A 27182-nucleotide genomic window follows, 5' to 3' on the forward strand; every position below is an offset into this window, starting at 1 on the left:
GTCCGAGGCTGCGGACTGGGGGCAGTGCATCTGTACAGAGCTCTGGGGTCTCCAAAAAGCCACCTGGAGAGGTCTGAAGGATGAAAGGATTGCCACCGAGCTCAGCAGGGCTGCCTCACCTGCTCAGCATCCTCCCAGCAAGTGGCATCTGTCCCCAGTCAGCACATTCACCGCCCTATTTCCAGTTAACCAGGCAGGCAGTCCCAACAGTCCATGAGCCTTGGGGTGAAACCCCCTGAATTTCTTTCAGCTTGTGGTGAGCAAGCGCTCCTGTCCCCTGGCTCGGTGCCCACAAGCACGCAGGGATGCTCCTCAGGACGGGGCTGGGTTTATTTCTCACGGATCATTGGGGGTGCTTTTTCCTGGGCTGTGTTTTGTTTTCTGAAAAAAATGAGCAGATAAAAATAGCCCCCGGTTCGCTCGGCTGCACCTCTGGGAGATGCCGCCGGGCTTGGCTGTTTTAGGAAGCCATTTGCCTATGGTGCGTCGCAAAAAAATAATAAAAAAATAAATTGATGGAGAAAGCCCTGATGGGGATTTTTTTGTTTGTTTTGCTGAAATGGCCACCTGGTCACAGGTGGTCCTGGCCTCAGGGATTTGGGACCGGGTTTAACCACTGGGGTTCAGCGATGGTTTGGTTGCATCTCCCACTCCCCACAGGGCAGAAGATGAGGACCCGGCTGTCCCCTCTGGGGTCATGGGGCTTGGGGTGCAGGGACCCAGCGAGGCAGGGGTGGGGGCACCCTGCAAGACAGGACCTGGGACAGACCCCCGTGAGGCAGACGGGGACCCGATCCCATCCCAAAGGAGCGAGGGTCGGGCTCTGGGAGCAGCTGCAATGGAGCAGCCCACGGGAGCTGAGCTGGGCTGGGTTAAGGGGACACATCCTCATCAAGAAATTAAAACCCCAAAATAATAAAAAGCACCCAAAAATGAACTCTCTGCAATACCTTGAGCGCTGCAGGCTCAGCTCTGCCGGCACCATGCTTGCATCTCGTTTCAGCGGGATTTGGGATAGGGAAGGGATGCTCCTGCCCGAAACCCGTGCCATGAGGCGCTGCAGGGAGAGGGCTCAGGGTGTGAAACTGCAAAAGAGTTACGTGCGAGGGGAGCTCGGCCTGGAATCGCTCGTGGCTGGGTTTTCTCCGTCACACGAAGTGATTAGGGTAACGAAGGGATCCTCGCCCCGCCGCGCCGTCTCTATAGCAACCCCAGCCTGTTCCTGTGAACCAAGTGACTCATCAAACACAGCTACGCCGCGAGCAGGGGCCAGGATCGTGACTTTGGCTCCAACAAGAGAGCTGACCTTTGTGGGGAGGGAAAAAAATAAAAAATAAAAACAAGACAATGAAGGGAAGTGGCGGAAAGGTGGATGGAAGGGGCAGCCCCCCACTGCCATCCCATCCCATCCCATCCCATCCCATCCCATCCCATCCCATCCCATCCCATCCCATCCCATCCCATCCCATCCCCATCCCATCCCATCCCATCCCATCCCATCCCATCCCATCTACTGTGCCACGTAGGGTTAGTTGGGTTGGTGTTAATTGGTCATTATTACGAATATTTACCCTAATTTTTTATAATTTTTCTCCCCTGCAGGCTCGCAGAGTTTCCTACAGCTGGGCAGATCGCGGCCAAGGTGAAGCAGTCACTGACGGGGTGGCCGGGCATAGCACCCGACACACCATGAGAGGTGGGGGGAAATTAAGCAAAAGCCATTTTTTATAGAAAAATGCACCACACAGACGTGGCCTGTCCCCATACACACAGTGTGGGGGCCATGTCCCCATGTGCTGGCAGTGGGCTCCTGTCCCCGTGCATGCAGCAGTGTGGTCGTGTCCCCTTTTTGGGGTGCTTTGGTCATGTCCCTGGGGGTGCCAGTGAAAATGCCGGTCACTGGCACCGCAGTTATCATCCTCTACAGATGGAGGAGGGTAGAAATTGGGTGGTTTAGCTCACGGGTTTGTCTCTTGCTTGATGCCAGCCACTGTTTTTAATGGAAAAAGCACAACCCCTAAGCCAGAATGTGCCCCCAGGTAGGGCTGTGGGTGTGATGTGCCCCCCAGGAGGATTTAGGGTGGTTTGGGACTGCTGTGGGATGCTGTGGGGCTGGCACCCAGCTGCCTGAGTGGAGCTCTGCTGGAGGAGCTGGAGGAACGGGGAGGTCCCAGCCAAGCACCGCAGGATTTGGGGCGAGCTGAGCCCTGTTCAGGTGCGCTTGGGGTGGGCGAGGGGACCGCTGCTCAGAGCAGAGGCCGCTTGGGACCCCCAGGAGCCTCCCCAGTTTCCCCTTGTGTGGTCTCAGCCTGACGGGGAGCCCACTGGGGGGAGCCAGCAGTGGCTGGAGGCAGCCAAAGCCACCACTCCCCACCGGAGTGTCACAATGTCACTGCACATCAGCAGCTGCACGCCCGTGGCGGCACCGCGCTCGCTGCACCGCGTAGCTCCAGCCCGCGAGAGAGGGGGGGCGAGAGCGTGAAGTTATGAAACCAGCACGAGAGGGGGAGAAGTGGTATCAGAGAGAGCCCAGCGTCCCCACCCCAAAGACGCAGCTCCCTTTGGGAACGACAGAGCCATTGGAAAATAACCGTGCCTTTGGGGTCTGCGTTTCGCCAGGCTGCTTTGCTCCCAAGGGGAGCAGCTGCGGCACGCCGCCTCGCTCCCCCCTCGGCATCCCCACGTCCCTGGGCACCGGGTGGGAAAAAGCCAATGTGGCCTGGCCTCCCCTGGGGGCTGTGACCCCTGCGGGCCTCTGCGTCGGGCCTCGACCTTGGGGAGCTGCGTCGGGCACGCGGGAGGGGCGTGCGCGCGCGTGTGCGCGGCCCCTCGTGCCGGCGAGCGCGCGCATGGCGGCGGAGCGGGGAGCCAGCCTCGTTGTTATTCTGCTCACAGCCGCTCTGATTCACAGGCTTGGATCATGAATGCAAGTGAAGACTTTGACGTCAGAGTTGAGATTTATCAGCAGATCCAATGGGGCAGGAATATTAAGTGCGAGGCGATGCCAGCTATCTACCAACGTTATTAGCGATGCTCGCCGAGGAATGAGGCTCAACACCAAGGGCTGGAAGGAGCGGGAGGGGGAAAAATAAAAACGGGGGCAAGCGAGCTGATCCTCCAGCCTTAGAGCCAGGTAAGACGACAACCCCGGACTGGGCTGCGATGGGAAGGGAAGGGGCGATGCTGGTGGGGGGCTGGCAGCGGGCAGAGCCCCCCAGGGCCAGGGGGGCTCCGCAGGGGCACAGTGGGCACCGAGCAGGGCAGGAGCCGGTGGTGGGTGCTGCAGGAGCCGGGGAGGGGAACGCTCTGCGGCGGCATCTTGTGAGGAAGGGGAAGGCAGGAGGGAAGGAGAAAGTTAACGCAGGCTGTCCCCAGCCGCTGCCTTCTCCTTTCATCAGCGGCGCCGCATCCATGCGAGGGCTGGCCTATTAATAGCAGCGGCTTTTACTCGCCAAAAAAAAAAAAAAAAAAAAAAAGAGGAAAGAAAAGGGTGGGGGATGGGGGGCTTTGCGCTAAAAACGGGTGACAAAAAGGTGGCCATGCCCTGGGGAGGGAGAGGCGGGGTGCTGCTCCCACCCCCCCCAGGCACCCCGCAGCGGGGCTCGGGGGGGGAACGGGGATGGGGATGGGGACGGGGACGGGGACAGGGAAGGGGACGGGGACGGGGACAGGGACGGGGACGGGGACGGGAAGGGGGGGGCAGAGGAGGGAATGGGCATGGGATGCGGAGCAGGGGACTGCGGGGGGGGGCGACAAGAAGCCCGGTGCCCCCCCGGGGTGGCTGCGGGAGGCTGCCGGGTGCCGGGCTCCGCTGCGGAGGGCTCCACCGGAGCCGGTCCGTGTGCCCCCCGCCCTGACCGCCGACCTGTCCCTCTCTCCCCAGCGATGCTGCACGGCCCCGGCGCCCTGGGGGGGCCGTGGCAGCCCCCGCAGCAGCAGCAGCAGCGGCTCCCGGGGCTCGGCACAGCCTCGGTGCCCAGCGCCTGGCCCTCGGCGGCGGCGGCGGCGGCGGCTGCGGGGGGGGGCCCGGGCACGGCGACCCCGGGAGGCGGCGGCGGAGGAGGCGACGGCGACGGCGGCGGAGGAGGAGGAGGAGGAGGGGGGTCCCCGGCCGGGGGCGGCGTGGGGGGCCCGGTGAGCCCCTGGGACATCGCGCTGTGCGCCACGGGCACGGCGGTGGCGGCGGAGAACGCGCTGGTGCTGGCGGTGCTGTTCTACACGCCCAGCCTGCGGGCTCCCACCTTCGTGCTGATCGGCAGCCTGGCGCTGGCCGACCTGCTGGCCGGGCTGGGGCTGGTGGGCAACTTCGCCGTGCGCTACCTGCTGCGGCCCCCCAGCGAGGCGGCGGAGCTGGGGGCGGCGGGGCTGCTGCTGGCCGCCTTCTCCGCCTCGGTGTGCAGCCTGCTGGCCATCACGGTGGACCGCTACCTGTCGCTGTACAACGCGCTCACCTACCACAGCGAGCGCACGCTGGGCTTCACCTGCGCCACGGTGCTGCTGATGTGGGCGCTGTGCCTGGGCGTGGGGCTGCTGCCGCTGCTGGGCTGGAACTGCCTGCGGGAGCCCAGCGCCTGCAGCGTGCTGCGCCCCGTCACCAAGGACAACGCGGCCGTGCTGGCCGTCGCCTTCCTGCTGCTCTTCGCCCTGATGCTGCAGCTCTACCTGCAGATCTGCAAGATCGCCTTCCGGCACGCCCAGCAGATCGCCGTGCAGCACCAGTTCATCGCCACGGCGCAGGCCACCTCCACCCGCAAAGGGCTCTCCACGCTCTCGCTCATCCTCGGCACCTTCGCCCTGTGCTGGATCCCCTTGGCCATCTACTCGCTGGTGGCCGACTCCAGCTACCCTGCCGTCTACACCTACTCCCTGGCGCTGCCCGCCACCTGCAACTCCCTCATCAACCCCATCATCTACGCCTTCCGCAACCCCGACATCCAGAAGTCGCTCTGGCTGGCCTGCTGCGGCTGCATCCCCTCCGCCTTCTCCTCCAGGCCAAGGACATCTAGCGACGTGTGAGGAGCTCCCTCGCTCGCCTCTTCTTCCTCCTCCTCCTCCTTTCCCCCTCCGCCGTTCACGTTCCCACCGGGAGGAGCCCCCCCCGCCCCCCAGCCCCGGCCTGCGCATCTCGCTCCATGGGCAGGTGACCAGAAGGGAAAGAGGAAAAAAGGGGAAGGAAAAAAAAATAGAGAAAAAATTAAAAAAAAAAAGGAGGGAGGTGGAGAGTGGATAAAGAGAGAGAAAAGAACGATAATGGTTTCCTTTAGAAATGTTATTTTCGTACACATTTTATTTTTTATTTAAAAACACAAAACACCAAAAAAAAAAAAGAAAGAAAAAGGATCTCCGTACGATGGATGGCGTTTTTCTCGTCTCGGGTAAGGAGGCAGCGGGCTCGGTGGTCCTGCCGTCCCCTGGGGCCACGAGTGGGGGACAGCTTTGGGAGCATGGGGGGGGCACTTGCCCCATGTGTGTGGGGCGGGGGACCCCCAAAATCAGGTGTTGCTCTGCTATGCAATAACGGGGGGGGGGGGGGGGGGGGGGGCTGCTCTGGCTGGGAAGGGGCAGCCCCGGAGAAGCACAGGGAGATGGAGGGGGGTAGATGGGGCTGGGGAGGGCGCGGTACCTCCATGTGGTCTGCAAAGGACTTGTGGGGCCAAAGGCACTTTAGGGGGTTGCCTCTATTTTGGGCTGCTGCAGGGTTGATGGCAGTGGGGGCACCCAGGGAATCCACCCCCCCCCAAAAAAAGTGATTTTTGGCCCAGCCAGCTCCCCCCCGGGCTGGCTTCCACTCTGCTTTGTATAGGGATGGGGGGGTTTGCATCCCAAAAGGGATCCGGGCTTGCTCAGGTCCCATATAGGGAGGCCGGGCAGAGACCACGGAGTTGCCTGCGGGCACCAGCCGATCCGCTGGGGCAGGACAGGATTTTTCCCATGCTGTGGGGGGTCACAGCCACCCGACAGCACCATGTGTCTGTCCGGGTCCAGCCCCACAAAGCCAAGTGCATGAAAACACAGCTGAGTGCGTCCAAAGCACGGACGGGGCTTGAACTTGTTTTCCAGCTTTCAGAAGTGGCCACTCTCTTCTTTTTTCCTTTTTTTTTTTTTTTTCCCTCATTTCCTTTCTAAACACCTTGGGCAATGGGCAGGAGGTACAATGTTGAATCAGTATGCATATAAAAGTTAATATATATATATTTATATACAGAGTTATATATAAAAGAGTAACATAGATATATGTACACACCGTTCTCTGCTCATTCCCTCTCTTCTGGTTTCTGTAACTGCAGCCAGGTCCCTGCAGCTCCTCGGTGTGAACACCCAATGCAGAGTTAGTTTAAACCACTTTTGAGGCATTGTGAACATTTTGGAAGTGTTTTTCTACAAGCTGCTCTGGAAGGCAGCATTCATTTCCCGTTTTGTATTTCTGAGTGAGATGTAGCATGAGCTCATCAGCTCTGGGCACACCTTGGCATGCCCAAAGTTGTGTTTTCTTGTATATCCTACACTCGTTGGTGGAAACAGGGTAAGTTGAGAGGAGGTAAGAATAGGGTAAAAAGAAATAGGGTGAGGTGAGGAGGAAGGTGAAGGCGCCTAAGGTAACATGGTGTACACTAGGGTGTGGAAATCTCTGTCCATTTCACTGCACCTTCCTTTCAGTGGTTTTTTTTTTTTCGTTTTTTTTTTTTTTTTTTCCCATATAACATCTTTCACTGGAGAAAGGTTTGAGTGGAGATGTTGGGCATCGATGAGGGCACCGGGCTGCTTTGCTGGATGTTGGGGCCCCCTTCTGTTGGCCGTCAGCACCAACCCTCCCAAGCCTGCAAAGCTGCATGTGGGGTGGGAAACGAAGTGGGCACCCTTCGGTGCTGGTTTCAGGGCACAATCAGCACAGATAAAACCATGGAAATGTGTGACCCTCACGCGTGACCCTAAGGATTTCAGTCCTGATACGACAGCCACAATTTGCTCATCTCAAAAAAAGGAGCTTTAATTGAACCTGGTGTAACAGCCCCAGAAACCATTATTGTTCTTGGTGGGGGACGAAGTACCTCTTTCTTGTTGAAGCATCACATCTGGGGGGGGGGGGGGGTGTCTCTAAAAATGATCTTGATAATCATTTGTATTGATGTGTACTGACCAGCATCAAGTGTTTGCTTCCTTGTTAACAACTAATCAGCAGCTACCTTTGATTGTCAGGAGTAATTGTTCAATGCACATGGTGTCCCCTTGCAACTCCTCTCTATCACATGTGACCTTTTCTCGGGGCGAGGTGGCCGTGCTGCTGCTAACAGCACTGTCTCTACCATCTGCACCATTTCTGTTAAAAGTCCCATTGCTTTTTGCAAAATTGCTGAGAGCTGCCCTGCCCCTGTCCTGGCCACCCGCAGACCTGAGCCTCCCCACTCCCACTGGAAAACTTTGCAACGCGCAGCATTGCAGAGATAAAGGAGATGTTCAGCAGAGCCAGCCCACATCACAACGGGTGGCCCACCACTCCTCTGCCCCTGGACTTGGGGGATGTGAATTTTGGGGGATGTGAATGGGGATTGTCCCCAGCTCCAAGCCCAGCAATGGCTTAGCAAAGCCAGGTCCCTCCAGCTGCACTTGCCAAGCCATCAGTCTGGGGTACAACGACTGTCATACGGAAAAGGATCTTAAAACCAGCCGAAAAACACTGTAGGATAAAGTACTGGAGAGGCTGAGGACAGAAGTAGTCACCTTTGTAAAATCTGCTCGATGTCAATTGTGTCTAAACCAAGGTTGTTCCTTCGCTGTTCCTTCCCCTCTCATCACATCTGCTTTCCCAGCAACGAGGACGCTTCAGAGCAATCAGGACAGCAAATTATCTTGATGTAACTGTTTTAACTTGACTGGGAGAGTTGATCTCAAAGGAAAATGTGGAGTTACCGTTCGGCCATGGTAAAGTCAAGCCCCTACGATGCACTTTATGAGCGAGTGAAAGCAAATCAATGCTGTTATTGCACTGTATCTCTATTGTGTATAATATTATACATTCATCTGTAAGAGTAATTTATTTTTCTTACTGTAAATAAAACTGTTAAAGTGATTTGTCAAGAGGTTATCCAAAAACGGGGGGAGAGGGTGTTAAAATAAACACATTTGAAGACCTGGGCTCCTGGCCGAGGTATGTGCCAAACCGTGTGTGTCTGTGTCTTCATTTCAGTTGAACCCAGGCTACTACAGGTTTACACTTTCCCTGACCTGGGCTCAAGCAATCTGGGGCAGATTGGGTGGGTTTTGGGCAAAGGGCACCCCCGGGTCATGCATCCCTTTGAAGCCTTCAGCAAAGCCTCTGGGACGGAGACTTTTCCAGCAGAAGGCCGTCCTCTGCCATCTAATTACCCAGGCAGTCAGGGATTACATACCCTTGGGAATTAATAGATCTTTGAGAGCTGGTTTCTCTAAAATAAGGGTTACAGAGATATCACAGCTCTGCACTGCTTCCTCTGCCCCTGGCCTCTAATAGAAATCCGAGCATCATGGGGCCAATGACTCCTCCCGCAGCAAATGGGCTCGGTGAGGGCGAGCTGACAAAAAGCCGAAATGAAATATACTTTAACCTCTTAAAATCTTTATTTTACTTTTTTTTTAAATTATTTTTAATTAGCACATGCATAAAGTGTCAACAGTTTGGGATTATGTCATATGACGTTTTAACAAATGTAGTTACAAGCGGTGCTTCGGCTCTCCGCAGGATTCCTCTCTACACTGTACAGAAGAAAGCTCATCCCGCGACCAACATTGTCCCTACCTTTCCGTCCTAGTGTCACGACAGGCAGGACACCCACAACACCGGGGAGAAATACACTTGTTCACATGTAGCGACTGTGTACGGTAGATAGATACAAGCAGCAACATCTACTCACCTATTGACTAAGTGCACGTGGTTAAAAGACCCCATTAGACAGTGAACGACTCTTTCTTCTTTAATGTCAACTATATAATAATGGAAATCAGGTGATAGCCTGCAATGTGTGACCCTCCCGTGGGAGAGATGCCTGTCTCCCGTCAGCTGCTTCTATCAAGTGGTAAATTGAAGGAAAAGCTGGTGGTATGTCTGCCGGTATTAAAAAAAAAAATGAGCATTTTGGAGCATCAGGGCATCCTCACCAGCTGATGAGCCCCTCCGATGCCAGGCATGAGGTGCCACCAGGACATTGTCCTTGTCCCTGCCATGCCACCGTGCCTTCCCTTTGGAGACACCCTGCCTTGAGCCTCTCCAGCAGGGTTGGGGAGGCAGAAATGCCCTTTGCCAGCCTTTCCCAGAGGTGCTCGTGCTCCTGCTGAAGGTGGTGGAAACCCATGGCTCCAGTCCTGCATCTGGAGGAGGAGGAGGAGGAAAAAGGCTCCCCAGCACACACCCTGGAACAAACCCACAAGCAGGAGCATGTCCTGCAGCAAAGCAGATATTCTTTTTTCCGCCCTTCTTGCAGCCCTACTGTGTGCTTTTGGGGTCCGTCCCCTGCCCAAGGTGCAATGCTTGTTTTTGCACTCAGAGACGTGTGGTTGCCAGAGCGGGTATCCCTTAGGTTGGCCAAGATCAAAGTAAAAACTGATGCAAGAACTGCCCTGGGATAAAATCTCAGGTGTAAGGAAGGAGGAATCCTGGTGGACATCTCAGGGTTTTGTCCAGGTTTTTGCCTGGGCGAGGGCAGGCCGAGCATCATAAACACGTACCAGTGCCCAGAAATGCTCTGCCCCTTCCCCCTGGCAGGGGACGGGCACTCTCACTGCCAGACTTCCACCACCCACTGCTCCAACCCCCCCGGGAGCTCCTTGGAAATGCAGTGGGGATCTCCAGAAAAGGCACTTGTGTCAACGATAATCCCACCCCGCTGCCTGCCAGCTTCTCCTCCTGCAAGTCCCATGTTTGACCTGGAGCAGGATCCGTGCTGTGGCACCGACCCAAACTCACACCGGGGGGGCTTCTGCTTCAGGATCCCCCAGGCAAGCCCCCAAAAGGGAGTCTATTAAAACAAGGAGCCATCAACCCCAAAACAGCCCTAAAAATGCGTTTCAGAGCAAAAGGTTTCTTTTTGGTGGGGATTTTCTTTCTTTGTCCTAAACTGCTCCAATCTGCGAGGAAAGACACCACAAAGAGAGGCCCCATTTGTGGAAAACTGGACAGAGCTAAATGCAGACCTGGAGCTTCTCAGGGTAAAACTAGCTTTGGTGGTGGTTCTGGGATCAAGGCTCATACCAAGATGGCTTTTGGGAGGCCAGCAGTGGCACCTCTCCTCCTCCAGAGCACCTCTAGAGGAATCAACAGTCCCTCAACGTGCATCACGGTAACTTCACTGGGCTCAAATCCCACTTTATTCCTAATGCAGGAATTGTATGGTTAGTTTTTCCATGGCAAGTGACTTTCTGCTGGGAAAGTATTCCCAGCTGAGGCATCAGGCATACACAAACACCCAAAATGGGTGAAAATTCACGGGATTTGAAGCACCTGAGCTGAGGTGGGGCCTTCAGGGATAAAAGAGCTTCCTACAAGGGCAGGAGACCCTGCTGAAGTAGGGCTTGGTGTGCTCTTTGTTTTGTTCTTGTGTAATTGGTTTCTTATAAACCCAATTTTGAAAGTGGTTATGGTGATGACTGCTCCGTTTTTTTGGTGGCTAGCTGGGAAATAACATTGGGTCGGATTTTCTCTTGCTTCTCTAGCAGAAGAAGGCAGAATGGATTTTTTTTTTTCTCCTGGCAATCATGTAAGTTTTTTTCTCTTGGTTTTATTTTTGTGGGGGGTTTATTTTTTTTTTTAGATCCCTCAGCTGAGCTACCCCAAATCCATGGGTAACTTTTAAGGTGCTGGCCTTAAGGTGCTGGTGTTGCATACACACAGCAGTCTGTGGACATCAGTGGTACCAGCTGTGTGTCCTGATTTTCTGCTGTTAGTTCACATCTTAATCTAGTATGCTTAATCTTTATTATATTTGAGGGTCAAAAAACAGCAAAGGGGCAACAAAGCTGGGGGGGGCATGTATCCAGGCTGCTAGGGTGGCTCTGCAGGTTGTGGTGCTACAAGCCCGAAGGGGATGAGGCAGAACCGCAGACCCACCAGGATGGATGAGGTGCTCCATGGGCACCTCCACACCATACCCTGGCCCCAGACAGGCTCAGGGCTTGCGCCCCTCTCTCTGGTGTCCACCTACCTACTTCTCAAAGACCTCCTGTGGCAGAAACCTGCCTGAGTCTCTCCATCCTCACCTCCCCTGAGATGCGATTTAACTTTGCTGCCACAGCTCAGGCCCGGGCCTTGCTTCAGTCTGACACTGGCATGGGGACCATGCTGCTCTCCCTGCTGCCCTTCATTTTACCTACCTGAGATATTCTCCCACAGAGTGGTGGGAGTGTGACCAGCCACCCAAAAATGACAGGCTGATTTCCTTCCCTTTCCTCTACCATCTTAGTGCCTTCAGCTCAATGGTAATTCTAGCATGGAGCCAGTCCCCCAGGGCCAACATGGTCCCTTGACGTTGTCACCACAGGTGAGGAGTACAGGGAAAGGCTCATCTCCCACCACATGAGCTTACAAGTCCCCAGATGCAACAGTCAACAGCAGATTTAAGTGTGTTCTGCTAAAAGCACAAGGCTGCAGAGGGAGCTCTGTGAGGAGAGATGTCCCCAGGGGAAGGGGAAGATAGTTGGTCTGCCATTGTGTGGTGTTATGGAGGGCTCTGTGGCCTCAGAGCCCCGTCCCAGCATGAGACAGAGATTAAGACTGATAATGTTACATTAACATTGCCTTCGAGGGACACCATAGCCAAGTGTGTCTCATCTGGGAAGAGCCTAAGGGCATCCTGCAGTGTGAGCCTGTCCCTTGCTGCAGGCCCTGCCTTGGCCCGGTGCCACCACCAGGACGGTCCCCAGCAAAGGGTCCTCCTTCTGCCCTGTCTGTGGGCAGGGAACTGAAGGCTTTGGGGCAACCCCCCACTCTGAAGCATGTCTTTTCCCCCTCTTCCCAGCAAAATGCAAGCACAACTCTCACCTGAACAAAGTGAAGCCTGTGTGAGTGAGCCTGGGGTCTGTTAAAAGATTGGATTCACCAAAAAAATCCCTTCAGGTTCTCAAAGACTGAAGCATTTCAAAGCCTAGGCTTAGGTGTAAATCCCTGAAGGAGGGCATCGTGTGGATTGCATGGGCATACCAGAGGAGCACAGCCCCATGTGGCATGGGGGGGGCCTGGGAAAGGCCCCCCCCCCAAGGGAACAGCCACCTATATGGGGACAAAACATGCTGGTTTTGTCACTCCCATGCTTTGCTCAGGCACTTCTGTGGGGGGACAGCAGGGAGATGGGAGAGCCTTGCTGATGGCAGGGGGATGTGGTTGTGGTACTGGTCGTGGGGTCACCAAGGGAAGGGACAATGGTCCTCAAGGTGCTGCTGCCCAGTCGGGAGGGTAAATTCATGGGTATGAGAGCAATTGTACATTTGTGGCTTCTAAAGTGCAGTGCAGGTCATATGGTCTTTGCTGTAAACTGTAAGCTCCTCAGGACAGAGTTCTTGTCCTTTTTTTTTTTTTTTTTTCCTGTAAAGTGACATGCCAGCCTAGAAAACGTTACCCCTAAGTAACTACTACTAGAGAAAAACAGGAATGATAAAAACCAAAACCAGCCTATGTTCCCCTTGCCAGCATCCTGTGCTGGAGGGCCTTCAGCGAGCGGATGGGGAGAGCTGCCCATGGCCCTCCGTTCTCCATCCCCAGGGACACAGCGTGGGGCTCCTGCTGACCACACACCTCTGGAAAGCACCCTCTAAAACAGCACCTCTGGTGCTGCAAAGCCTGTCTCGCTCCGTATAAAACCTCCCTTTGACATTAAAGCAAAGGTGTTGATGCTCTGCTCCCAGGGATGTCTGCCAAGCTTCTGTTCCGGTTGTCAGGGCATTGAAAAGGAGGTACAGGTGGAAAAGTTAGTGGAAGGAAATCTGAGGGCTCTTATCTGGAGGGAGCTCCCTGGAGAAGCTGTGCTCAGTCTTGTTTTGCCCAGGAAGTCTTCATCCTGGTAGCAAGCATAAGTGCAAAATCAGGAGCCCCCATAGGCAATGATGCTTGCTCCTCCCCAGGTCTATGCCTAGGGTGGCAAACTAGAAACCACCCAGTGCCTTTTGATTTCTTCAGGACACTGATCCTCTAAGCTGCCAGCACCAACAGCAAGTCCAAAGCTCACCTGAGATCAAGGAGAAGCTGGGATGTGACCACTACCAAACCTCCACTGACCTTCATGAGACTTCAGCTAGACCAGACTTCAGAGCTGACACAGCTCTCACAGACAGCGTACCACGGGCATGGCAATCTTCAAAACGTCCCTCATCAGGTAAATCTGAGGTGCCCGAGAGGTTCCTGATGGACCTCGGGGACTAGAGTCTTCTGCTAATATCTCTAAGCATACTCAAACCAGCTTATTTATTCTTTGGTTGACTCAAGCCTAATTAATTTGTATGCGCACAGAATACACTTCCCCCTGTTGGCAGCCTTTTATTTATTATTTTTAATCTGTGCCCATAAATTGGCAAGGAGGAGAAGGCAGATAAAATGGCAAGGGGAGCTCTCAGGAGACCGGTTGGGCTCATTAAATGTTTGGCACTCTGTGATTATCTGCTGGCAATGAAACGTCACTGCTGTATTTTTGCAGGGAACGTGATCCCTTAATGTACAGGAGGATCTCCTCAGCCCACTTCGGGTACACTTGAGAGAGAAGAGCAATTCAATCATCTGTGACCTGGATTGTATTTTTTAATGGCTGCCAAGTTAGATAAAAATATTTAAATATTCACTTTTATATCAGCCCACATGGGGATTTGAGCATTTCAGGTTGTATAATGCGGCATGGCCTACTTTTGGAGGAGTATACAGAAATAGGCACATATGTACAAAACACTGAGTGTGCAGCATATGGGTCAGCCAGCCAGAGTTAATTAGCACGGCACAACCACCTCCAGCAGAGCTAGCCTGGCCCAGACCACCCAAAGAGCTCGTGTTGGGTTTCAGAGGTGACCTGGTTGAAATTAGGTGAGTATGCCTAAAATGAAGACGGTCATCCTGAGCATGAGGTGCCTGAGCATGTCAAGGCACCATGGAGGCTGCTCTGTCAGCAGAGCTGGCCTTGCAGGAGTGGGACTGTGGCTCTCAGTGCCACCATGTGCTGCTCGTCTGCCTTGTGATGCTGCCAGGAGAGCTGGGGAGAGCACGGTGTGCTATGGCTGGGCCAGAAATTGGTGTCCACAGCCTGTACAGGTCACTTCTTCACCAACTACATGAGAAACCAGAGCAATGAGCTGCAATGTGGACATCTATCTGGGGAGGCCACCTGTGGATCTGCCTGTTTGGGGTATCAAGACTGCTTGAGTGCAGCCAAGGCCTGGGAAGAGCCGGATTATGGTGACTGCAAGCAGTGGGCAGTGCCAGGAGGGTACGGTCCTGCTGGCTTGCTGTGTGAAAGGGGATAGTCGCTAGGGGCTGCGAGCTTCCTTGGGCAGAGTGTGAAGGGTGAGGATGTGCTGGGACACCCAAGAATGGTGTAAGAACGTAAAGCTGTGAGGAATGAGGGCGAGCCCTGCTCCCTGTCACCACGAGGCTCCTGGCTCCTCCATCAACACAACCCACGCAGGGCAAGCAAGGCTTCAGTGTGTGATTGTCGAGTGCTTTGCCATGTGATGGCACTGACCCTAATAACAGCACGGGGTGATGGCTCCAACCCCCAGCACCACAGGGTTGCTATGAGGTGGTGGGTCCAGATTGTCCCTGCAAACTCACGCTCCTGTCGGGTGCCACCACAGCGAGTCCCGCTGGAGTTATCGCATGGCTTTTGTGCCATAGCACAAGCAGGGCCTGGGGAGAGACCTGGCCTTGCGGGGGCACTCGGCTCCTATCCAGCCCCTGCCACAACAGCTCTGCTCCCCAGAACGGGGATGCCCACAGACCTGAGGGACGAGCCAGCCCCACATGTCCCCAAGGCCCTTCCCTGTCCCCGTGTGACAAGATGTCCTGGCAGTGTCCCAGCCCTGCATGGGGTCCCCACAAGCACCCTAATGGCTCAGGGCAGTCCTGTTCCCTTAGGGGGAATTCATCTCTTGCTGAATTACCCGAATAACCATTCTCTTTGTACATACAAACAGTACAGTGCTTGCATCTGTATTAACACTGTTCCACACTAAGTACTGATAGCTGGCTGCTTAAATGTTACTCTGGATTTTTTTTTTTTTTTAACAAGGCTTCCTTCTGATCTCTCTCCAGGTCACATCCCAGCTGCTCTGCAATGGGACCCCCGCTGTGACATGGTGGTGGTTCCCGTGGGATGGGCACCGGGACCAGGCCAAAACCCCAAGGACTTTCTGTGCAGCTCCTCCAGCTGTGCTGATGCCAAGGGGGATTTCCCTGAAGGAAACAGAGAATCAGATGCAGGGCTGTGGCCTGTGACAGGGCAGAAGTGGGTGCAGAACCACTGACAGCACCAACAGACTTCACTTCCCACCTTGAATCCTTCCCCAGACGCTCTGGCCCTCTCCTGCACCTGGCCCAAGCCCTGCTCAGCACTGCATTGATGCTCGTGGGGCCATCCGCTGTGGCCAAATTTGGGGTGGGGGGTGGAGGGGGTGGGGAGAGAGGAGCCTGCCATGCTGCTCGAGTCCCATCTAGAGGAGTCAGTGGGATGCAGAGAAACGGGAAGTGCTGCATTAAACAAAATAGGCTATTTTGTGTCACTCAGTCAAGGGTTCACGGTGATGTTTCTTAGCAGCTAAGCTGGGGGCTATGGTCATTGTGTCTCACCACAGAGGGTCTCTCTCTTTCTCCGGAGGAGAAACGAGCATATACTCAGGGTGTCCTTCAAGACCAGCAGTTCTCAGGGTAGATATAAGTAAGCATCAGCCTCCCTGAGCCTTTTGGGTCCCAGCCAAATCCTCCCATCTGCTTTACAGGTCGATTCACTCCCAGGGACTGGGAACATTACCTATGTGCTCACCCATCTGGCTGCTGGGGGGGGTGGACACAAAGTCCCCAAAAGCGATGCAATGGGTAGGATTCAGGTTTCTCCCCCATTTTGGGGCTCATGGTATACGGGAATGCAAGAGAGGGCCAGATGGCTGTGTCAGATGGGTCCACGCCTGGTACTGGCCCATTCTCTGCTGGTGGGGAGCCTCTTCCAGCCCTCTGCAGATCCTCACCCCTGGCTGTGATATTTTCAGTATTTCACCCCCTTTTGTTCTGCACCCCCAGCCCCGTGAATCCTTCCTTAATAGCTGCGTGAAAAGGCAGCTATGAATCATGCCCTATTTTGATGAGCAAACTGTTTTTTTTGGCATGGTGGCGGGGGCCCCTTTCCCGTGCTCCCCACCGGTGCCATGCTCTGGGGATGAGGATAGGGCAGCATCGGGCCAGTGCCCCAGGACGGGATTGTCCTTGACCGTACTAGTGGCATTTGTGGGGCTACAAAGTGCAAATCGAGAGAGCGAGACTGAGCATCACTCTGTTTCAGTGGTTTGGGTTTACCTAACAGCAGCATTTTTTATATTTTTTTGTCAAATAAAACTACAGTGGTTTAGCAGTCAGGCCAAGGGTTATGGGGCTTTTGGGACATGGCCCCCAGCCCCTTGCCCCCAGGACACACATGTGCCAGCTGCACGAGCCTTGCCTTCACGCTTTTCTCCCAAAAATCTGGTCCTGAGGATGGGAATGGGCTCAGAGGTTGCAAACCCCTCGGTCTCCCCATTACGCATTTAACATCTAGCTGCAAAAGCCCTACTGCCTCGTGGTGTCGTTTCCCTAACAAAGCCACCCTGTGGCCGTGCATTACCCAGTGCCAGAGAGCATTTCCAGCATCGTTAAACGCTGAGGTGCTGCTAATTCCCGGCCTCACCGCCCCAGAGGCGCGTCCTACCCGTGCACAGCCTCCAGCGCTGCCCGACATGGTTTTCGACATGGTGTAAAAAGCAAAAGCTCCAGAATTAGCGGGGCTGATGGCGGGTGTGGGCACCCAGGTACGCACCTGGTGCAGAGCAGCTCCCCGCCAGCCTGGTCCCGGCCCCCTCAGTCTGACCACTCGTTATCGTCCAGCTCTGAGTCGTCGTCCGACTCGCTGTACTCCACCGCGATCCGGCGGGACAAGATGGTGGCCACGTCATTGCCCACGGGCTCTTTCTTGGCCTCTTGCTCCCACTGCTCCTGGACTTTCCGCAGCTGGATCCCTGCATTAGGAAAGGAAAGGCTTTAGGGGCAGCATCACCCATAAGCATGTGTGACCACCCCCAGTTATATGCACTGGCTGGAAGGGGGCAGCCAGAGAATGGGCCATGATCACTAAGCTATAGCCCTCTTCCTTGGCTTCCACCCGGCCTTGAGGATATTGGAGCTTCCTGGGGGGCCAAATCTTCCGTTCAACCTGAAGATTTGCACTGAGCAGGAAGGAGGAATGGGCACAACCCTGGAGAATTGCATCAGCTGCAGTCTGAAAGGAGGCCAGGGACCCAGGAGTGCTGCCGTGGTGCCCCAAGTCACCTCCAGAGATGGGTTCCCCCCTCCCTGGCAGTGATGCGCCAAGTCAAAGAATCATCACAGAAGGGTTTGGGTTTGAAAGGACCTTAAAGCCCATCTAATTCCAGCCCCCTGCCGTGGGCAGGGACCCTTCCCACCAGCCCAGGCTGCCTCCAGCCCCATCCACTCTGGCCTTGGGCACTGCCAGGAATGGGGCACCCACAGCTCCTCTGGGCAGCCTGTGCCAGGGCCTCACCACCCTCCGAGTAAATAATTTCTTCCTTATATCTCATCTAACCCTACCCTCTTTTGGTTTTAAGCCATTACCCCTTGTCCTAGCCCTACATCCCCCAATAAGGAGTCCCTTCCCAGCTGTCCCATAGCCCCCTTTAGGTATCAGTAGGCCGCTGTGAGGTCTCCCTGGAGCCTCCTCTTCTCCAGGCTGAACACCCCCAGCCCTCTCCCCACACGAGGTGCTACAGCCCTTGAAAAGCATCCCCTCCAACCCCCTCGGGGCCATCGATTCAGGTCCCATTCAGGTCCCACCACCTTGGTGCCTCACCCAGGGCCCTCCTTGAGTCAACTCAAGCCAACACCCCCAGCCCTGAACCACGAGGTGTGTTGGCGGGGGTGTCCCCCACCCCCCGGATCCCCACACCCAGCCTCACCCCTGCGGATGGCCGCCAGCAGGTCGCTCCGGGCATCGCTCATGGGCATCAGCGGGATGGCTGGCTTCCGCAGCTCGGTGGCAGGGGCCGGCGGCGACACCGAGTGTGCCGGTGAGGCGGCGAGCGCCGGGGGCCCTGGCGGTGGTGGCGGCGGGGCCACGGGGGGGCCCATGGGGCCGGCCTGCGGCGGGGAAGCAGAGTAGGGGCCTGGCGGTGCAGGGGGCGGCGGCGAGGGCGAGTAGGATGGGGGGGCGGCTGTGCCGGGGGGCAGCGCTGCGGGGGCTGCCATGGGGCTGTCGAAGGCGGTCTGCGCCGAGGGGATGACGGGTGGTGGGGGCGGCGGGGCTGGCGGCACAAAGTACTCTGCCATCGGCACTGGTTGTGGGCTGTGAGGGAGGAAGAGGTGTCAGCAACATGGGGAATGATGCCGGACACCCCCCTTCACCCCAAACCCTAGGGACTTACCCAAAATCCTTGACCAAGTGTGGCCTAGGCCCATTCAGCACAGCCTCAGGGGGCTGTGGTGTGTGGGGTGGCTGGGCACGGTTGAGGCTGTTCTGCCGGCTGCCCGCTGGCGGGCGGTAGACGTGCTCCTGGGGGGGCACGGCCGCCAGGACCCCCTCCTTGTGCTCGGCCGGCAGGTGGGCAGCGGGGGCCAGCAGCTGTGCCGGGTGGTTGGGGCTCGCTGGGTACGAGTGGTCGGCAGCATCTGAGGCATAGGATCTATGGCAAGGGGAAAAGCCAAGGGTCATATGGGCAGGAGGGGTCAGGGTGGGCAAGGAGGAGGTTTGGGGTGTTGTGGGGTTGAGGAAAGCAGACACAAAGCAGAGACAGACAAGGAGGCACGGAGGGGAGGAGGAGGTTGCAATGGAGCTGGACCAGTCTCCTCCCTTGGCTCCTAAAGCTCTCTGACTTTATCCCAACATCAAGGTCCAGGATGAGACCCCGGTGGGCACCAGGACGGTGTTGTGCCTGAAGCTACACAGGCATGGGCTCATCACCCCCTCCTTGCCCCGAAACCCTTCCTGCTACGGGTGGTGCCTTCCCCCATGGACAGAGGACAACCAGAAATGCGTTCCCCCAAGGACGAAGGAGACAACCAGAAGTGCCGAAAAGCAAAGGAAGCTCAGTGAGCTGAATGCGTAATAGGTAAAACCTGCCTATTGTCTGGGGACAGTGATCCTTCCGATGATGCCATGTGATATGGGGATGGTGAGAACCTGTTATCGGGCCGAAACTCTTTATCGTACGCCATCATGTTCCACTCCAGGCGCCGGTTACGGGCTTTCCGCACTTTCTTCACCTCCCGGGTGGAGTCCTCCACCAGCCGCTGCTCCTGGGGGCACACAAGACACAGATCCACCTCCACCCCACGTCCTTCAGCCCTTGGGTGATGCCTGGGGGGCATCGCCCAGCTGCACCCACCGTGGTGCCCTCCCTGCGCCCGCTACCTTCTGCCTGCGCTTCTCCTTCCTCTTATCCTCTGTTGCCTGCAGCATCTTCTCCTTCCACAGGTTGAAGAAGTAAGAGGGGTCGGTGTAGAACTTGAGGCCGTCCTTCTTGTCATCCCTGGGGGGAAAGGAGGGGGCTATTAAGAACGGGGGAGGGAATCCCAAAAAGATTTCAGTGCTAGCAATGGCAGTGCATGGATGGAGACTCCCCCCCCCAGCCCTTCCCACCATCACCAGTTCCACCAGCATCCCCTGGTCCCTACCCTGTCCCACCTCATGCCCCTTTTGGGGCTTTCCGTACAGGTTTTTCATGTAGCCCAAGGGCTCCACTGCGAGCAGGGACAGTGGGGCAGCTGCCTTGGGCATTTATTCCCCCAAACGAGACCCCATCATTTTTCTGGAGAAGACCCCTTTCCCCCCATGGGGAAGTTTGGTATGACCACAGCTGTAAGCTGGTGGACCTCCATGAACATGTCCAACACGGAGCTGTGATTACCTGCACTGTGGTTACCTTACCACATTAGGATCCTGCGGACATGGCACTAAGGGACATGATTAAGTGGTGGGATTTGGTAAGTCAGGTTCACAGAACCACAGAATGAGTGAGGTTGGACGGGACCGCTGGGTCCACCTGGTCCAACCCCTGCTCCAGCAGGGCCATGCAGAGCGGGTTGCCCAGGACCATGTCCAGAAGCTTTTGAAGACTTCCAAGGAAGTCCACAACCTCTCTAGGCACCAAAACTGAAAACAGTCATCGCAAATTAGCACCAGAGCTATAGCACATGCAAGGTTGATAGTTGGACTCAATGATCTTGAAGGTCCTCTCCAACCTAGGTGATTCTGTGGTGCAGGGCCACACATTCCAGGTGCCCTATGGTGGCACAGCCATAGGGAAAACAGCATTTCCAGCCCTCACCAAGCAGCAAAGTGGCTGCACACCCTGGCACCTCTCCTGGAAGGGTCCCCATGGGTTCCCCACATTCTGAGGAGCGTCAGAGGGGCTGTCCCACCTGTATGGTGTCAGGATGTTGAGCGGCGGGGGCTTGTCGCAGCGCTGGTACATCTCCATCACCGGGTTGGGGATGGAGTTGCGAGAAACCACCTGCTGGTTCTGCACCGTGGAACTCTTGAATGCCTTCCGCATGTTGATGTCCTGCAGAGAAACTGGGGGCGCGGGGCAGGGGGGGGATGGATGCAGGGGTGGCCTTGCACCTGGCACCGGGCAGGTGCCTCCCAGCCCCCAGAACGCCCCGGGCACGGTGCTTCCCGCCCCGTGGTCCTCACCTTCCTCCACAGTGGAGTCCAGCTGCGTCACCTTGATGACCAGCAGGTCCACCCGCTCCTGCAGCGAGTTCATCCGCATGTAGAAGCTGTTGGCCTCATTGAACAGCTCCCCAAAGATGTCCTCGGCGTGCCGGCCTGCCGGGGGGACCCATGAGCTGTGACCTGGCACTGTGCTGCCCACGGGGACACCAAATCCTCTCCGACTTTTTGCATGCCAGCAGCTCCCTAAGTACATCGTTCCTCTTTCTGGGCGTATTTTAGAAAGTTATCTAATTCTGGAGGGGCGAAAAAGGCACTAGAGGGAGAGCCTGTACTGCTCTTTCTATTTTAATTCAATATTCAGGAGCAAAATAGGTTTCCCCTATTACATGTCCCCACTCGCATCTGCAGTGCTCTTGTCCTTCCCTTTGCTGCAGGAATCGGAGCTGGGGCAGGAAGGCAGGCGGGGACTTGGACCTTTTATACAGAGCTATCTTTCACCTGGAGTATTCAAGTGGCTCCAGGAGTGCTCTGCATTAAAAAGAAGAGGGTTTTTAAAACCTGAATAAGTAGCCTGACTGTCCTATTTCCAGACAAGTCAAGAAATGAGGGGTTCTCAAAGAGAGCAGCGATGGGAGGAAAGCGGGTCTTAAAACACCCTCACATCCTCCCTTTGGACCTGAGCATCCTCCTTTCTTTATTCTCTGGATAATTCCCACCCAGTCAGGGGCTCTTTGACCAGTATCAAACTGGGGCGAGCGACCGCAGCATCCCAGCACCCTGGCCGTCCCCAGCCCCGGTGCGGGGTGGCAGCAGCCCCCAGGGGGATGTCCCCAGGGGACGCTGAGCTGTGACTTACTGAGGCTGCCCAGCTGCTTGATGATGGCAGCCAGCGTGCTGTTGGTGACACACTCCAGCTCGCTCGTCACCCCCTCGGGCAGAGCCCCCCGGCACAGGTGCCGGGGCTCAATGTTCCTCTTCACCAGCGGCATGCTGCCGGCAAGTACTCACACTCTCCTGGGTGAGGAAAAAAGAGGAAGAAATGACCCCAAAACAGCTTTTTCCATTTGCATTCCCCCTGATTCTCTCCCCTTTCTCCCCAAGGGACTTATCTGGGACACGGCGGTGACGGAGCTGGGCTCAAAGCAGAAGCAAACCCCCACGTGCTACAGCCCCTATGACGGCCCCACAACACCCTGACCCAAAGAGGAGCGAGCGAGCACCTGTAATTCCATCATTTCCAGCTGACTGCAAAGCTCCCCAGGGTTTTCTTTTTATCTGTGCTCACACCACACCGACTGGGCCACCGTGTCCTGCCCTGCTCCCTGCAGCAACCCTGCGCGCCCCCACACGCTGCCAGCCCCATATTAACCGTCCCCATGCAACCTGGGACCCCCCCATCTTCATCAACATCCCATAAAATGCTTTGGCAGCGGAGGGAGAAGCTTCCCAGCAGCGATGCTAACAGCTGGGAGCGGGGCAGCCAGGCATCAACAGGGTAATGCCGGCCACAGCAGGAGCCAGAAATGTGCCGAGCTCGCATTTTTTGGCCCCGGTGGCGCTGCGCAGAACAGTTTCCCATTGATAGTGCCCGGCCGGGCTCCCCAGCTCGGCGGGATTTTTCTAATGCAAATGCAAGCTGCCCCGACCAAACAGCACAAAACTTGTGTCTAAATCATTAATACCGAGCTTCCGAAAGGGCCGATTGTGCTCCTGCAGCACAATGGCAGATGCTATTCTGCCTGCCGAGCTTATTCCCTCCGGCGCTTCCCAAAGCGAGGGAGAAAGCTGTTAATGAGCCGCTTGTGCCCAGCGATGGGAAAGGGGGAGCCTGAGCACAGGTGGAATTTGGCCAAGACTAACTCATTATTTCTTCTACATGTCCAGTGTGGTCCAAAAACCAGACCCCACCGCTCCTGGAAGCGCTGCAGGTGGCCACGGGTGCACCAGCACCACCAGCCAGGCAGAGCCACCCACTGGTGACACTAAACCTGGGCAGCTGCAGGCCATAAAGGGCCAAATTGCCAACTTCAGGTGGGCGCTGCCAGCCCATAATCATCCTCAGCAGCCTCACCTGGGCCCACAGCACCCCTGGGCCAGGTTATTTAAGGTTGTCCAAGGGTTGTAGGTGCTCCCTGAGTGCTGCTGTGGCTGTGCCCTGGTGGATCTCAGTGCTGTAAGTGGCTCCTGCCATGGGAACAGACGAAAAAAGGACAGACCTGAAAGGCCACGGGGGGCTGCTCCTGGGCCACCGATCCTTCAGCTCAGGGAGGCTGGAGGCTCACATGTGCGATGAGTGGGGCGGTCTCGGCCCCGATCCTGGGTGGCAGTGAGGATCAGCTGCAGCTGACACAGGAACCATAGGGCTGAGCTGCACCCACCAGCCCCTGCCAAGCCCATCTCTAACAAGCTTGTTTCCCATTTCCACGGACAGGGGAAGGGTCAGGCCCTCCAGCCAAGCGGAGGAGAAGCTGACTGCCTGGCCAGCCCGGTGGCAGATCTGCATGGGCTGCCCCGTGCCCCAGCACATCCCACCGGGAGCACCGCCTGCGCCTCTCCCCCAGCCCTCTGCCTCCGCCAGGAGGCTTCACAAGCGAGCGCTTTGTGGCGAAGTGCGACATAACACGGCTAAAAATATTCCTGAAGAGTTTTATTAGTAAATGCCACAGTGGTTTTTTTTTTTTCCTCCCCCTTCTGCTGCAAAGCGCTCCAGCTCGAGGAACAGCACTTGGCTAAATTGCCTCTAAATCACAAACCCCTCGTGAGGCTGGGCTCTGCAGTGCAAACCTTAGCCAAAAAGCCTCCTTAGGAGGATGCTGTAAATGTGACTGCCTCCTTACCTTGTGGTTAGAATAAAGAGCTGGTCCTGCTGCTCTGAAACGAGCAGGCTACATGTTTTTACCTAAACTGTCTCTTTACAGCTATGCCACCAGCGCATGCCAGAAAGTAATTGGCAAGTAGGTTTTCACGGGGATGATTTCCTTGGTTTTCAGCTTATGCGGGTTTTCTGGATCTATGTGAAAATAATGGGTACCCTAACAGCAAAGGGGAGAGGAAAAGGAGTAGATGAAGCTACGTGGGGGCCTCCTCTGTCACTCTCCATGGTCTGCAGGAGTGCCGGGGACAGGGCAGGGGACGGGCAGCACCGATCCCGTGTGCTTTTTGGCTGGAAAAATCCGGCTGGCCCGGGAATCACGCCTTGTTTTTAATGACTCCCCATCACCAAAGGAAAATCTTTCAATGACATTTCTCCCTTTCTGTGCCCAGCTCATTAAAGGAAGGCTGGCTCTCTCCCTCTCATGCCGGCGGCCTGTGCGAACGGGACGCTCGCTGCTCAACAAACTGGCCTTTTTCTCCCCGAAATAGAAGGCGCTTTGATAAACGTGGGGCAGCCTCAGTGAGCAGCAGGGGTCTTTCTGGGCACCGGGTGCTCGCTGCTTGGGAACAGCCGCGCTCCAGCCAGCAAAATCGTGTTGCCCTGCGATAGATGGGCAGCTCTGCAAAAAGCATTCTGGCTTTTGTTTTGTTTTGTTTTGTTTTTTCCTTTTGGCTTGAGGGCTGTTGCTTGTTACTTGTCAAGAGCTTGGCATCCCCGGCTGATTTGTCATCTACCAGAAAATGGAGGATGAGCATCTTCGGTTCAGAACTGGGCCGAGGGAGATGACAGCTCGAAGCAAAATATGCTTCAGCTCCGGTTTTCTCCATGGGCTCTCCAGCTCCTGGGGAAAGAAGCCGGGCATTTGGGGACTCGGTTGCATCACAGGCACTATGTGCAAGAGCCCTCGGCGTGCCCTGTGCTTGCAACAGAGGAGCACGGCGCACGTTAACCTCCTGCCTGCCGTGCTGAGCCGTGCCGCCCAGCCTGAACCAGGCATGCTCCTGAAGCACAGAAATGCCATCCAAATACCTTTTTTTCCCCATCTTTTTCTCACCAAAACCAGCAGCCTCTCTAAAATCCAGGCAGCACAGCAATCGAGGGGTGTGCCTTGGCGCACCGAACTTTTGGGGATGAATTATTAATTCTGCCATCGCTGACCTGCCTGCGCGCCCAGGTCCTGCGCTCCCCATCTCGAGGCCAGCTGCTGGATGCCTGGCACAACCAAAACAGCCCTAAACTACCCCAAAAAAAGCATCGTTCCCGATCTGTGGGCATGTCATCACCGTGACACCACCGCCAGGCATCGAGAGCTGGAGTTTGGAGCGCCGTTACCAAAGCTCCCCGCAAGAAGCTGAATCACCAAGCGCCGAGGCCTGGGCTCTGCACCCCTGGGGGGTGTGTGCGCCTGCTGGGGGGGCTCCAGACCCCGGGGGGGGGGGCACGCACAGGTCCAGGTTATCCTCTGCAGCAATGCACGGCAGCGGGGCCCCCCCGGTGCACAAATGGGAAGCGAGAGAGGATGCGAAGCGAGGGCCCCTCCCCGCTGTGCAGGGCGTGCAGGTCCCCCCTCCATGCGGCAATGCACGGTGACAGCCCCCTCCCCGGCCGTGCACGGGTGCAAAGCCCCCCCCCTCCTCTCCACCCACCCCCCACCCACACAAGGCTACAAAGCGGCCAGGATCCCCCCCCATAAGGATGCAAAGCGATGCCCACCCCCGCCGTGCAAGGATGCAAAGAGGCCTGACCCCCTACCCACCCCCCCGTTCTCCATGCAAGGATGCAAAGAGGCGCAGACCCCCCCCTCAAAAAAAAGGTGAAAAACGGCGGAGGATCCCCCCCCACCTCCAAAAAAAAATGCAAAGTGACAGGGACCCCCCCATGCAAGGATGCAGAGCAATCCAGCCCCCCCATACAAACCGGGGGGGGGGGCACCCCTGCAATACAAGGATGCAAACCGGTGGAGCCCCCCCCCTCCCCACGCAAAAACGCAAAGCAGTGCCCCTCTGCGAGAAGCGCGGAGCGCCCCAATAAAAACCTGCAAAGCGATGGGGGGAAACCACAAATCCCCCCCACGCACACCCCCCGGTCCCCCTCCTCCGCGGCCGCCTGCTCACCTCCGCCGGCTCCGGGCTGGGGGGGACCCGGGGGGCCGGGGGGGGGGCTCCGGGGCTGCGGCCGCCGCCGTGCCCGGGCCGCCCCGCTCCGCTCCGCTCCGCGCCGCTCCGCAGTGCGCGCACGGCGCATGTGTCCCCCCCCCCGCCGCCTCCGCCCCGCTCCGCCCCGCTCCGCACGGGCGGCCCCGGCCCCCCCCAGCCCGAGGTGATGCCCCCCCCTCTCACCCCCTTCCAGACAGCGTGAAAATCTTTTATTCCCTCCCCCTTTTTTTTTTTTTTCCCCAGGATGAAAAAGACAACCCCTTTGTTTTTCTTTTTTTTTTTTTTGCCTTTTTCCCCCTTTTTTCCCCCCTTTTTTCCTTTTTTTTTTTCTTTCTTTTTTTCCTTTATTTATTTATTTATTTTTCTAAGGGCTCAGACTGCCCAGGCAGAAATCCTGCGAAGGCCAGGCGAAGGATGCTGGAAGGATGCACCAGGAGGATCGGCAGCAGCTCAGGCACCATCTTCTCAGCTTCCTTGTGGTCACCTTGTGGGCACCGCCTCCCTCACGCTTCCTCCTTGCCCTACAACGTCCCCGCACCCTGGGCATCCCCGTGGGGCTACCATCAGCCCAATGCCCCCACCAAGAAGCCCCTTGGCACCAGGTGGTGGAGCCTCGGTCCTCTCCATGCCACGTGCTGGAGCCGCCCTTGTCGAGAGGCTGATTTTGTGTCACCCATCGGGCTGGAGGCATGGGTGCAGGAAGCAGGGCTCGCTTCTCCTTTTGGTGTTTTGGAAGCCATGGGGCTTCCAAATCCTGCTGCACCCCCGGCACTGGGTTGCCACCATCTGGCGAGGCTGTGCCAGGAGGCTCTGTCCTGTCCCCTGGTTTTTAGTGACACGTGGCCAGGCTTGGAAGGTGCAGGCTGCGTGCCCTGGGACCCCACGCAGCTCAGCCATCTGCTCCACACCATGGGGACGGGCAGAGGAACACAGCACGGTGCTCCTGTTGGTGTGTTTTGGCAGAGGGTCCAGCCAAGGGAGGCCTTTGCATACCGATTCTGCCTTTTTCATGCATCATGTTGGTTAGGCACATCCCTTCCCAGGCCATTCCTTGGCTGGGGGTGGCTCAGACGGTGCCAGGAGTTGGATTGCAGAGCACCCACGGGGTTGGGTGGATGGGAGGATGCTCCTCTGCTCCCAAATCTGGTGTGTGTGCAGTGGTCCCGCTCTGCACCACGGGGCAGGGCAGCCCTCCCAGCCCCACAGCTCATGGAGATGCCCCGGGTTTGCCACGCCCAGCATGGGGCCAACCTTACGCCGTGCAAGGATGTGACCCCC

The 27182-nt window shown here is 56.6% G+C and overlaps 2 protein-coding genes across 5 annotated transcripts; one reads left to right on the forward strand and one right to left on the reverse strand.

The window, feature by feature from the left end:
* Nucleotides 1-1593: 1593 nt before the first annotated feature.
* On the forward strand, nt 1594-8158 carry LOC308177350 (G-protein coupled receptor 12-like). The gene is made up of 3 exons (XM_080554441.1): nt 1594-1696; nt 2912-3133; nt 3884-8158. The coding sequence occupies exon 3, from the start codon at nt 3886-3888 to the stop codon at nt 5014-5016; it is 1131 nt and encodes a 376-aa protein (XP_080410567.1). The 5' UTR covers nt 1594-1696; nt 2912-3133; nt 3884-3885; the 3' UTR covers nt 5017-8158.
* Nucleotides 8159-8576: 418 nt separating this feature from the next.
* On the reverse strand, nt 8577-26019 carry LOC308177349 (actin-binding protein WASF3-like). 4 transcript variants are annotated; one of them, XM_080554440.1, is made up of 10 exons: nt 25863-26019; nt 21730-21887; nt 20892-21026; nt 20618-20771; nt 19608-19725; nt 19317-19492; nt 18622-18879; nt 18157-18542; nt 17004-17202; nt 8577-13019 (listed from the first exon to the last, which is right to left on the reverse strand). In XM_080554440.1, exons 2-9 carry the CDS (start codon nt 21860-21862, stop codon nt 17045-17047), a joined length of 1518 nt encoding a protein of 505 aa, XP_080410566.1. In that variant the 5' UTR covers nt 21863-21887; nt 25863-26019; the 3' UTR covers nt 8577-13019; nt 17004-17044. The 4 variants fall into 4 exon arrangements, with proteins under 4 accessions (XP_080410566.1, XP_080410563.1, XP_080410564.1 ...); XM_080554437.1 differs by having other exon boundaries at nt 8577-17202; nt 25863-26018; XM_080554438.1 differs by lacking the exon at nt 25863-26019 and adding an exon at nt 23090-25372 and having other exon boundaries at nt 8577-17202.
* Nucleotides 26020-27182: the final 1163 nt, after the last annotated feature.

This window comes from Anser brachyrhynchus (assembly GCF_964034855.1).
Source record: "Anser brachyrhynchus genome assembly, chromosome: 13".
NCBI classification, from domain to species: domain Eukaryota; kingdom Metazoa; phylum Chordata; class Aves; order Anseriformes; family Anatidae; genus Anser; species Anser brachyrhynchus.

Excerpts from the sequence above, each read along its gene's own strand:
- LOC308177350 (XM_080554441.1), top strand. The coding sequence starts at position 3,886 with ATGCTGCACGGCCCCGGCGCCCTGGGGGGGCCGTGGCAGCCCCCGCAG.
- LOC308177349 (XM_080554440.1), bottom strand. The coding sequence starts at position 21,862 with ATGCCGCTGGTGAAGAGGAACATTGAGCCCCGGCACCTGTGCCGGGGG. Across the intron at positions 19,493-19,607 it reads AGGAGAAGCGCAGGCAGAAG|GAGCAGCGGCTGGTGGAGGA; the intron begins GTAGCGGGCGCA and ends GTGTGCCCCCAG. Across the intron at positions 17,203-18,156 it reads GCTGGCGGCCATCCGCAGGG|GGATCCAGCTGCGGAAAGTC; the intron begins GTGAGGCTGGGT and ends TTCCTAATGCAG.